We start from the raw sequence: 12,565 nt of genomic DNA on the forward strand, positions 1-12,565 counted from the left end.
CTGATTTTCGAATAGTAATTAAGCTTAAAAATGTGAAAATTTATAACATTACAATTTTACTTGAGAAACCGTTCAAAAAGAGCGCCTTTGAAAAATGTTTTTCAGATTGTGGATTACAATTTGTAATGTATGTATAATGTGTACCGTCAGTACCGTGTACTGTGTACTGACCGGAATCCATCAGCTGCTGCTGCGCTCTGGTTGGCCCGTGTTTCTCAGTTTCTCATGAATAACTCGAAAACAAAGCCCCGCGTATGACATTTTCGCAAAGGAAAAAGTTTAATCCCCTTCAACGGGCTCCAGCATTTTTAGGACACCCTGTATACACATTTCAGAATGCAATTTCTACTGTATACAAATTGATATTTGTACGTCAAATATTTTAGGGTTACATATATTATCGATACTGCCGTACCGATCCAAGATCAACGCCTACGTTTACTTTTACGTAATATAATGTACGTATATGTACAAATATATATTACAGAACTGTCTAAATGAATATATACGTTTGATTTTCCGTAAATAAGGAATCTAATTTCGTAGTAGAAATTGCTGATTTGATTTCGAAGTGGGTCGCAAACTCTCTGATGGCGCTACGTTATCTTCATCCCTCCTCTTGACGAACTGTCAAGGCGAGGAACGTTGTTTGTATACGAAATTTTTATCAGTTTTCAGCCATATCTACGGTCCGAGGACTTCGAACGCGCAAAAAAAGTCAGGTGCGTATTTTGTTCGCGCTTTTATAGTAAAATTCATTGACGTTGGTCCGCGGTACCGATTTGTTCTCGTTTACGAACAGGATTATTCAGTGCTGGAAATGACCGGCGCTGCTACCACCTTTCCTGTCAATTTCTCCTTGTCCCTTTTCCATTTCTACTGTTATACACCCCTCTTACGCATTTTCCACTTTTTAGCACGTTATAGGGGATCGTTTATTTTCGTTCACAAAGAACGAATAACCTATTCAATTCCTCGTTAAACTGAACTTTGTCAAAAGAGTTTTTCAACTCTAAATATTTTATACCTTATTTCTCTTAACCTAGCTGAAATGCAAACCACTAAACCATGATTTCAGCTTGCAAAACCGTAATGTTTTTGAAACAAAATTATCATATCGACGTAGGGCGACGTTCAATTTCAATTGTGAATAATTTATCGCGTAGTAAATTGAATGGTTTTAACAACTCCGTAGTCGAGGACTTCGTTTTAATCAATCCGTAGTTAAATAGTAGATTGAGGAAGCAATTATTTCTATTGTAGTTAAAATCACTGAAATATATGTTTTGACTGACTCGTATGACGTGTGAATCTCTTTTGAATATAGTTTTAATCCCAACAATGTAGAATACGAATTTTGTTTTTCGACAATATACTTGTCGATTTATTATTTATCGAATATTTAAACAAAAGGAGTTTATATAGAATCGTGCTTTTACGGAATAATTGACGAAAGTGGAATAAAAAAATAAATGACGTTAAATTTAATAATATTCGAATGAAATCAAACTTTTATCATGTTTGCAACGATACTTATTGTCCAGTGATTTCGTTTCATGACAGGATTATTTAATAAAAAAACTTGTCTAGGAAAGAGAGTATTACGATGAGGATTAAATAAATAAATTACTTTAAACAACTATTTCAGGATGAATCGCACAATGGATGAGAAAGAAGAACTGGTGAAGAAGTCGTTATTTAGTTTCGTGAGGAAAGAGGTGCCTACTGCCCAATTGAGGTAAACAGAAAGTAAACGCCATCTCTTACCTATAATTGAATCGAAGTAAATATACGATCGCAGTTTTATTTCGATTGTAACCGACGAGAACACGTTTTTCAGTTTAATAGACGATATCGTTCTCGGTTATGTGGTGAGTATGGTAGAAGAAAGCGCGCTCGAGGAAGACTTAGATGTTGACGGACTTTGTGAAATGGTATCGGCTTGTCTTCCCGAGTTTTCTACAATTGAGAAGGAAGCGGTGTCCAAGTGGTTATTGGACGTCGAGAGTAAGTTGCGGAAGGAAAGTAAAGAAAACGAGAATTGCCAGGCTCAAGATCCTTTGAGTCAACTTAGTCTGACTGCGCTATTACCGCCTGGTACGCAAAGAATTAGAGTGCACCATCTTTCCGAAACGAGCGACGCTGGAAGTGATTCCAGCGGAGAATATTTTCAGGAAGTAAGTTTTATTCGTGCGTCTTACTTATTTGTATATCTGAAAATACTAATATATTCTTTTATTTAGGAATCATCATGGCATCAAGTAGCATTATTACAAGAGATGTTCCCAGCTGCGAGTCCTGCGGAGCTTAGACATTGTTTGGCTGTTGCTGGCGGTGACATTACAGAGGCTGCTCAGCTTGCCCTGCATCGCCAAGAAGCAGGACAAAGCATTGCTAGTAACTTAACATTTGTAACAGTAAGCATCATATTATATCATTCTTTGGAAATCTTTTTAAAACACAGGACAGTTTGGTTTTTCTTTTGTCAAGTAAACTATTGGAGAGAATCTTATACTGCCCAAAATGATTAATGTGTACAGGGTGAACCACGAATCGTGACCAGTAGAGATTACTCTGTTATTAGCAGTCCGATCGAAAATATTTTTATCAAGTATAGCATGGTTTCAAGAGAGCTTTCACGTGATTATAGCAAATTTTTTGTCAACTCTTTCTTTCATGAAGAAATCATTCAATTTCCATTGAAAAATTAATTAGGTCACCATCAATTTTTAGCAAATACACCTTTAACTTTTTTGCGCCTATCTGTTAGAGGATTTCAAGACGAATTCGATAAGTATCATAACATAAAAAAGATTGCTATAATCACGTGATAGCTCTTTTGAAACCATGCTATACCCGACAAAAACATTTTCGATCGGACTGCTAATAACAGAGTAATCTCTACTGGTCACGATTCGTGGTTCACCCTGTATAGTATACTTATGAAGCCCTGAACAAATCGTAAATTTTCATAGGAACGATATTTTGACCCTTTCTTTTCACCGAACAAAGTTTAGATTTGATACATATACATACATGAAATATAAACGTATTTCTCTTTCTAAAAAAATTATGAACTTGTAGTACGAGGGGTTAAATGAGCGGTATAAAATAAAGTTATTATCTTGTGGCAGCCAAACGGTCGCAACCGGGCTAGAGTGAACGACGAGGAACTGAAATCCCGTATCATTGCAAGATATAGTTACGTCGACAGGGACGATGATTCTCGCGAGCATCGCCCGGTCGCCCCGAAAACGGAACCGAAAAAGTTAGTGCGTTATTTGGAAAACAAGATTGTGAGCGTGAAAGGTGAACGGTATACAGAAGTCAGACGAGGTGGCGAAGAGGAAGATGGTAACGAAGGTGGTAGGAAAAGAAGCCATTGCCGGCCGTAACCAGTCCCTTTGCCTCCACCCCCCGATCCACCCCCTTGGAGGCATCTAATTTCAAATTAAAGCTTTCACTTAGATTCTCTCTTATCTTGCTTGTAGAGGAATACAGACAGGGTGTTGAATTTCTATGTGCTGCGCTATACATATATTCTCCCTTTTGTTCCTTTTTCTGACTGAATTCGTCTCGTCCAGTCACTATTAATCAATCTTAGAGATGTATCCTCTTTTTATGCGTGATATTACTTTTTAATGTGATCTGATACAAGAGATTCGTAGCATTTAACAAAAGAAAACGAAAAACAATCGCAAACTGCGCAGAGTGCCGTTTATTGTACACGGAAGAACAAAAATTTGTTTAAACGACGATACGCCCGCGACTATTATTACATCGCAGTATAAGTACCTGTTAACGTATACTATTTAATTTACATTGAAACTTTCTCTCCTTCGCTTTTACTTTTGTATAAGTACGCAGTTATCGTTTTCGATTACACTTTGCAACGCCGATGTTGTAAATAATCGTTTCAGCGATCGCAGTGAACAGTTTATTTTAACGATATGTAACATATACGAACTTTAGATTATTTTAATTACGTTCGCGTAACATAAAAGAAATGTAAGGAAACTAATTCCTATTAGTTTACGGCAGTTTAATGTTTATTTATACCATAAAAGCCGACTACTGCAAACTCTGACTTCTGATTTTTAAAGTTTGCACTTTCTATGCAATATTAATTAGGTTACTTCGCGATTTTTTTATACCTGTTCATCCTTTCCTTCTTCGATATACATTTATCTTTTTTTTTTTAATAATCTATTAAGCCTACCGTGTCTCATTTCATTTGTTTTTTTATTTTATTAGCGTATATTAATTCATTGTTGGATTACTGTTATTATTATATCCACAACTATGTTAGCTTTTCTTTATGTCTCTAAAAAGTTTATATTTTATATTACGGTAAGACAATTTGATTGACTGCTTCGGAACACTGTCAAAGCAAATAATGAAAAATGTCCCCTTTTATCTCTTCTCCTTAGAATGTATATGTAATGAGATTGCATTTAAGAATGGTAAAATAATAAGTGATATATAATATCCTTGCAAGATAATCAATCTCTTGCAAACGCACTAAAATATAATAGAATATAATCATTGTATACTCTCAGAATTCACCAAAAGTTTAATACTACGTTGATTGTAAAAAAAAGAAAACAGAAAAAAGAAACATTGTTTCTATATTTGAAGTAAAACTGTATGCATACTAAATCTTTTGGTATTGCAATTTATTATCAAATTGTAGATTTCGGATAATAAATTTTAGTATACGTATATATTAGGTAGGCAAACAAAAAAATATATATAGTACATATATATATATATACACGTATGTATGTACTAGATATCTAAACGAGATAAAATTGCTTACCGCGCCATATAATTTACCAGTATTAGTACTGTTATTGCTATTATTGCAACCTTTGAAATGTAGACGGATATAATCATTAAAATATTAGGACATCCATGTATTGAGCGATATGCACTCGATAATTATGCTGGAGTGCATATATGTAGATCACGAATCGATAGAAAACAACAAATTGTTATAATCGTTGCAAACTGCCGACTACTGTTTACAGGAAAGCTGTAATTACATGGAAATATAAAATTTAATATTTTTCCATATTTTATTTGGGCCCATTGTAATACTATAATCAGTCACTAGTCTCTAATTGAATTTTATTTTACTCGTTTGCACAATGTCTACGGTCTTTCATATATTTTCTACCTATTTGACTACACTCTTTCAACAACAACAACAACAAAGGAGAATCAATTTATTTAAATACATTTAGATAACTTACAGTTGGGCCGATCCTTGCCATAGCGATTATATAAACCAGAAACGAGTCATATTATTTCTACTAATAACAATTATTGTATTCACAATTAAATTAAGCGTACTTGATTGCCCATTAATTTCAGATAGAACATCATCGCTATAAGATTTCCGAAAGTATGTGTAATAGAATAAGATAGAAATATATATATATTACGGAGAAAATTAAAAGACAAAACGAAAAAAAAGTATAATAAAAATGATAGAGTAAGTAATCACCATGAAATAGAGTACTTTAGTTTTCCTGCGAATTTTCTGTCTATCCTTTAATGTAACATATGTGCATTTTAATCAGCAATATTAATACGTTACGCGTAACTCTTAAGAGTGTGAACTTATATAATCGCATAAAAATTAAGATTTGTTAAATGATATTTATATGTAACTTCTTTCATATATATGTAAATCAAAATCTAATTGCTAATTGTTTAAGACAACAGTTCTGTGGCTCATTTTATTTTTACTTACAATGTGAGATTTTAGAAGTACTCGTTGTGTTCGATATAAAAATTATTTGTAGATGTATTCGAGACTAATGCGAAGTGATTCTTAAAAATTGAAGAAAAGAATGATATATTTTCTAGTGTTGCAGCGTCAAAATAGTAATTAATACAATGTTTTAAAAACTATAAATGGAGAAGTTGTGGATAATGCATACACATGTTAGAAGAGCGTATGCAAATAGTGGAAAATATATTGTTTATTAAATTTTTCTTGTACATATTGCTCACCTTCGGTGCAAATCATTTCACATCCATCGACCTTACAAAATTTGATTGCTGATAGAGAGCAACATTATTCTAGGCAACATTGATAATGTGAAAAAATGAAAAGTTATATAATTAGAATATTATATCCCGTGGTGATATTAATGAACTTCGGAGCCTTACAAAGTGGTTCAAAAAATGACATAAATAGTTCTATTTTACTTTTCTAGATTCGTCCAGGATCTATATTTTTCATGACGTTAATACGATGTAAGGATCAAAAAAGTGTTTTCTTCGATTATAATTGAATTGCTATGTTTCTGCTGCAATGTATACAAAAGCAAAATGAGAGATTTTTTGTTATTCACATTAAAAGATGTATTTACTTAGTAATTTATAACAAAAGCATAATTTCTTATTGCAAGAAAGAGGATGCCATTACCGCCAAAACAAAAAAGAAGTGAACCAATATATTTGTGCTAAATATGTGTTTTAGAGTTGCACTATTGTAAGTAAAATTTGCCACGGTAACTTTATTATTTTTAGTATCATTTTTATGCATAAGTGATAATATATTTTTTCTGTGAATAGAAACCACAAGTACTAAATTGAAGAAATACAAGATGGACAACATTTAAGTTATAATATGTCAGCTTAGGGTTATGTTCCGAGAGATTTTGGATATATGTATAAAATGTAAACCAACAGTCATAATACATGTCATTCCACTCTGACAGCCAAAATGTTATAAGTAGACTGCAGGTTCTTTATGCACCTATAAGATATGCAAGACATATGCACTGATATGTACTTATTTATATGCAAAGCATAATTAAATTTTTCGATACGTTCACACTCCTCCCATCCTTCGTTATCGATTATCAATTTTTATATATCGAAATTCAAAATGCAATAAATCGCAAAATACAAAATGAGATAAAAGAAACATGTAAGAACATTCTGCAATTTCCAAATGTGTTCTCCATATTCGGATGATTTATCTTGCATATTTCGATACATTTTGGATATTCGAATTAATTTTGCATACAGTGGTTTATACACGGATCAAATTTATTCAATTTTTTACAAACATTTTTATATTTCACGAACATATTATACGAACTTATATTTTAATTATACGTTATTATTAAAATACCAGTAAAATAATTAAATTATTGTACACGAATACCTTTGTGAGCCCGCTATATACGCGTATATTATATGGTTTACTTTTCGAAATTCAGATTTGTATATTTTACATACTGTAACGAAGTCTACATATTTCATATATGATAATTCGCATTTACATTTAGCGCATTGTCCGAATTGAAGAAAAGGTTATAATTAATCTATAGATTTGTACGTTTTTATAGAAAATGTATAAAACATTTATGGATATTTACAAATTGGGTACAAATGCTCGCAAAGTATGTGTGCATATATATGTATTTGCAAATATACAAAGCATATGTAAAAGATATGTGTAAAATATATGCATGTGCAAAATATGCAGAACAAAGTATATAAATAATATATGTATCATTCAGATCTAGAAGAGGTGAAACGATTTTTCTGTGCAAATCTTGTTCTTGAATCTTTATTTTATAAATGGCGTATGCATATTTGCATAAACAATCTCAGTCTAATTATTAATCTGAAATCATTCAAGTGTCTTCATAGTTATGAAGACCTGCGGTGTACATCAATGTGTATATGCGACCTTTTTCACTGAGTTCATTACAAGGGGGATGGAGATACCTGAAAAATGTATGACCAATGTAATAATGAATGAATATTAATTATGCACGATTCTCTGCGTCTTATAAAAATTACGAATACCTATTGCCAGTTAAAAAACTATTCATTCTCGATTTAATTTGGACGATCGGGTTTTCTTTTTTAGCTATCGAGCAATACATTCACTATTTATATATATTTGATATATATATGTATAATTATTATCAATAATTACGCGCTAAGACTCGATTTAGAAACAAGTATCCCGACTTATATTTTTTCCTTGCTCGTTGCTAAGGATTCTAAAATTCAATAAATATATAACTATACAAAAAAAAAGAATAGTAGATTTGTTTATTTTCACAATTTATCCCTTTTTATTATTTTTGAATTTCAAACGAGGGTAATGATTAATAGCTAATAGAAAATCAATTGTCATTGCTAAGTAAAAAGTGGAATTTGTAAAATAGTATATCGCGAGGCGTCGTTCAGCAACTTCGAATGACTAATCGATTTTGTATCAACTGTAATCCAATGTACTAACAGATACTACATGTGATACGGCATACGGTATTTTATTCGTGAAACGAATTACAATGCCTTCAAATTCGTAACAAATAAATTAAATCGTTGACGTAGTATTGATTCAAGCAAAATTGATTCAAGGTACGTTCACGCTGTCTTGTGTGCGATTCATACGAAGGAGCGGTCGAAAAAGCGTTACTTTGACATGAATGTATATACCGAGTGGCCGTTTTACCTACACAAACATACTTAATATATTTGATCGAGTTAGAAAAAAATATGATAGAAAATATATAGTAAACATTCGAAACTGCGTCGTGCGTATTGTCACGAAAATTTATTAATTATCCAGTGACAAAAGGTTTACTAAATGTCACTTAAAAAAGACACCTGCCGGTTATCTTTGAGATCTCGGTCTTTTACGAAATCGATCACTCGGTATACGAATAGAGATCTTTCAGCATTACGCCCACAAACCTTTCCAAACTACTTTCATTCCGTTGTTTTCCTTAGTATCAATAAATAAAGCTTGCTCTCTGTTCACTATTTATTCTCGTTTTGCAAAGCCTTGGCTTTGATCAATGTCAACAGAATACAATGGATAAAATGATCGGGCGAAACGTATGTAAGTATACTGAAATTCGAAGGGGATGGGGGGGGGCAAGAGCAAAGATGCGACGAAATACTGTTCACTCGAACTTATACGATGATACCGTTAATGTTTGGAAGAAGAATGAGCGATGAGAAGAATCGTAAGAAACAGAGAGTTCCCGAATCAAGTTCGTACTCTCCGAGAAGATCAGTTGGGAGAATGACTCGCGATTCTCTTCTTACTTCTTCTTTTTCCGGGGTTTGTCTTGGGGCGCCGGTAAGTTCTCTTGTTTCCGCTTCGAAGCCGGTTTAGCTCCTATGCTGCCACCCTTCTTTCGCCTCTCTTGGCGCTCTCGCTCTTCCAACTCTTGGTTTTCACGTTCTATCAAAGTGATCAGGGTGTTGCAACGTCGTTGTAATTCCAAAGCGGTGCGAGACTTGACGAACCAATCGAAACGGAATTGCGGCGCCGATCTGACCGTAGCTCGTAGCTCTTCGTAGACGTTCTCTTTATCGAAGCCTAATTTGTGCAACATACAGACGAGAAACCGATCCTCCTCTTCGGTGTAGTTCTTCCCCTTGTTGGTGCCGTAAGCTATCCTCAACTGATGGAACGGAGCCCGGTATCTAGCCATCTTCGCGTCCAAAGCTTTTTTGATGCCAGCTCGCCTTTGTATCTTCGCCTCTCCACGTTCAATCTGCGCCATCACCCTATCGATGTCCTGCAACTCGTGGCATCGTTCCCAGAATACCGCCGAGTACTCCATCACCTCTTCCGGTGTTTTTCCCTCTACTTCCTTGGCGATATTTTCTATATCATCGCGACCGTATTTCTCGTTCGCCTTTATGAACTGATTGAAGTCTCTTTTGGTCCAGTTCGTGAAGCCTTGCGTGAGAAGTTTCTCTTTTTCGACGACTTCTTCGTCGGACAACGGTTGCGCCTCATCTATTTTACGTTGCTCCTCTTTCTGAATTCTGGCTGCGTCAGAGCCCAGTTCTGGATTCTTCGGAACCTTATAGCCTACGGTCTGACGGAAATAGTAAATCTCTTGATCGAGTAACTCGAATAATCGTGGCGGGAAGAACTGGAAGTCTTGAACGATGGGCTGTTTCGGAGGTCTGGGTGCCTTGGGAGCTTTCGGTTCCGATACTCGAAGAGCTTCTCTAAAGTATGCGTCCACTGCGTAATTCGCTTTACGTTCTCTCTTGGGCGGTTCTATCCAGTTGCCGAGACCTAGAATCTTCTGTTTTTCACGGTAATCCTCGCCTTCGAATTGGTACACCGAATCGGTGGGTGCATCTACCGTGAAGTTGCGGAGGGAAGACTCACCTAAGCTTTCCAGCTTCTGTTTCATTTCTTCCGTCTTTGCTTCACCTTTCTGTAGAATAGTGTCTATATCCTCGTCCGTTATAGCGCTATCTTTCGATGCGAACACTTCGTTCGCACCGTGCCGGATCATGTTCAACATTTCATCTTTGTTCAATGCTGTTTGCTTCGCGTCGACTAATCGCCCTTGTTGTATAACTAACTTGTCTAATCGTAGTTTAACTTCGGCACGCTCGACGATCTTCTCTTCTACGGTGTTTTCTGTTATAAATCTGAAGACACGAACTTGCTTCTGTTGACCTATACGATGGGCTCGATCCATCGCTTGCAAATCCATCTGCGGATTCCAGTCGGAATCATAAATAATAACTACATCTGCGGTTGCTAAATTAATTCCTAAACCACCGGCACGCGTCGACAGCATGAAAATGAATTTCTCGCTTCCAGGTGCATTGTATTCGTTGATTTGACGCTGTCTATCCTCGTGCGCCGTATTACCATCTAAACGACAATATTGAAAGCATCTCCAATGGCAGTAGTCTTCTAAAATGTCCAACATTCTTGTCATTTGACTAAATATAAGAACACGAGACTCCTGTTGCTGCAATTTTGGTAGTAACTTATCCAAAATTACCATTTTACCACAGTTATAAACAAGATGTTCGTCGGTCGTGTACGGGGGACCAGGTTCTGCTCCGTCGAACAAATACGGATGATTACAACACTTGCGCAGCTGCATCAAAATATTCTGTAGCCGCATTTTCTCGATCTTCCCTGCGCCGTTAACAATGTCTATGTCTTTCATCAACACTTTCGTGTACCATTCTCTTTGCATCTTACTGAGTCCAATGTATACCTTGATTTCTTTTTTCGGTTTCAGTCCTTTCTCTACTTCAGATTTCAAGCGTCTCAGAAGGAATGGTCGAAGAACGGCGTGCAGTCTCTCGACTAACGAATTATCACCTAAGAAACTGTTAGTATTGAACCACGAGTCAAAGTCGTCAGAACTATTAAATACATCGGGCAATAGAAAATTGAGCAACGACCACAATTCGTGGAGATTATTCTGCAAAGGAGTTCCGGTCAAGAGAAGACGATTGGCCGTCTTGAATTCTCTCAGGATCTCCGACAACTTTGATTTCTCATTCTTTATTCTGTGAGCTTCGTCGATCACCATGTAACGCCAGTTGAACTTCTTAAATACTGACTTTTCTTTGATTACCATCTCGTAGGACGTTACGCAAACATCCCATTCTCCAGGCATCATAACGTCTCTGATGAAAGTGTTCCTAGTTTCCGCGTCTCCTATCAGACAGACCGCTCTCAAGGTAGGACACCATTTTTTGAACTCGTTCATCCAATTGGCCAGAGTCGACTTCGGGACGATGACTATGTGAGGACCGGGAATGCTTCTGAAGTGTTTCATGTATCCGAGCAGCGAAATAGTCTGTAAAGTTTTACCAAGACCCATCTCGTCCGCCAAGATACCGTTGATACCGTGTTCGTACAAGGATATCATCCAATTTAAACCACGTATTTGATAGTCTCGTAACTCACCGGATTTGATATAGTGTGGCGACGATTCAAAACGGGTGGTGGGCGCTACGCTGGCGTTACTTTCAGCCAATAACTCTTCATCTTCTTCCTGTTCGGTTTTACGGTGTCTGTGATCACCGGAATCGGTTTTCACTGGAATCTCTGCTGGCTGTTGCTTTCTGGGCCTGCCAGCCTTGATTTTCAGAGGACTGCCAGCTTTGTCCTTCTGATTGTTTGTCATGAAATGGGAGAATATTTCAGTTTGTTTCAGTAAATAATCGAAGCGTTTACTTCGATCGGTTTCGAGCTTTGTTTCGAAGTCACCACCACGGGACGACGTGGTCTCCGCCGACGATCCATTTGAATTATCTCCCGTGTCTCCTGTGTCTGCATTCTCATCCGTCTTCGACATTTTGCTCGGCTACAAAGCTACTTGCGATTATTGTCAGCGATATTTCAACTAACTTAATGTCTGTGTAAACCTGTGGTATATTAACCTGTATTAACCACAGTTATATTCGTGTACTATGCACCGGTTTTCACCCTGACGTTCACAAACGCACAACACCAATCGCCGCCATATTGAACCGCGTTATCCCCAGTTATCCCTCCAAAAGTGCGAGACTAGTGCCACCTATGTATATGAATATCGGCAGTAAGAAAAAGATCTAAACAAAGAGAGAGAGAGAGAGAGAGAGAGAGAGAGAGAGAGAGAGAGTATATACCATACGTTTCTTTCCAATGCGGATGGTTAAATATTCAATGAAATTGTTATTCAAGGGCTAAAAAAATTGGTGGGTGTATACTGGAGAATCCTCTGTGTCTGTATTGTACAATAAAGATACTTTATTC

At 36.1% G+C, this 12,565-nt stretch overlaps 2 protein-coding genes across 2 annotated transcripts; one reads left to right on the forward strand and one right to left on the reverse strand.

Moving 5' to 3' along the window:
• The first annotated feature begins 563 nt into the window (after window positions 1-563).
• LOC143207716 (CUE domain-containing protein 2) lies at window positions 564-5,516 on the forward strand. Its single transcript, XM_076421475.1, has 5 exons — window positions 564-722; window positions 1,649-1,738; window positions 1,841-2,177; window positions 2,244-2,417; window positions 3,135-5,516. Exons 2-5 carry the CDS (start codon window positions 1,650-1,652, stop codon window positions 3,393-3,395), a joined length of 861 nt encoding a protein of 286 aa, XP_076277590.1. The 5' UTR covers window positions 564-722; window position 1,649; the 3' UTR covers window positions 3,396-5,516.
• Window positions 5,517-6,737: 1,221 nt separating this feature from the next.
• Window positions 6,738-12,329, reverse strand: Iswi (nucleosome-remodeling ATPase imitation SWI). Its single transcript, XM_076421384.1, has one exon. It carries the CDS (start codon window positions 12,123-12,125, stop codon window positions 9,090-9,092), a length of 3,036 nt encoding a protein of 1,011 aa, XP_076277499.1. The 5' UTR covers window positions 12,126-12,329; the 3' UTR covers window positions 6,738-9,089.
• Between the last annotated feature and the right edge of the window lie 236 nt (window positions 12,330-12,565).

This window comes from Lasioglossum baleicum, chromosome 4 (genome assembly GCF_051020765.1).
Source record: "Lasioglossum baleicum chromosome 4, iyLasBale1, whole genome shotgun sequence".
Taxonomy (NCBI): domain Eukaryota; kingdom Metazoa; phylum Arthropoda; class Insecta; order Hymenoptera; family Halictidae; genus Lasioglossum; species Lasioglossum baleicum.

Coding starts and splice junctions, on each gene's coding strand:
- Iswi (XM_076421384.1), bottom strand. CDS start 12,125: ATGTCGAAGACGGATGAGAATGCAGACACAGGAGACACGGGAGATAAT.
- LOC143207716 (XM_076421475.1), top strand. CDS start 1,650: ATGAATCGCACAATGGATGAGAAAGAAGAACTGGTGAAGAAGTCGTTA. Junction 2,178..2,243: donor GCGGAGAATATTTTCAGGAA/GTAAGTTTTATT, acceptor TCTTTTATTTAG/GAATCATCATGGCATCAAGT. Junction 2,418..3,134: donor GTAACTTAACATTTGTAACA/GTAAGCATCATA, acceptor ATCTTGTGGCAG/CCAAACGGTCGCAACCGGGC.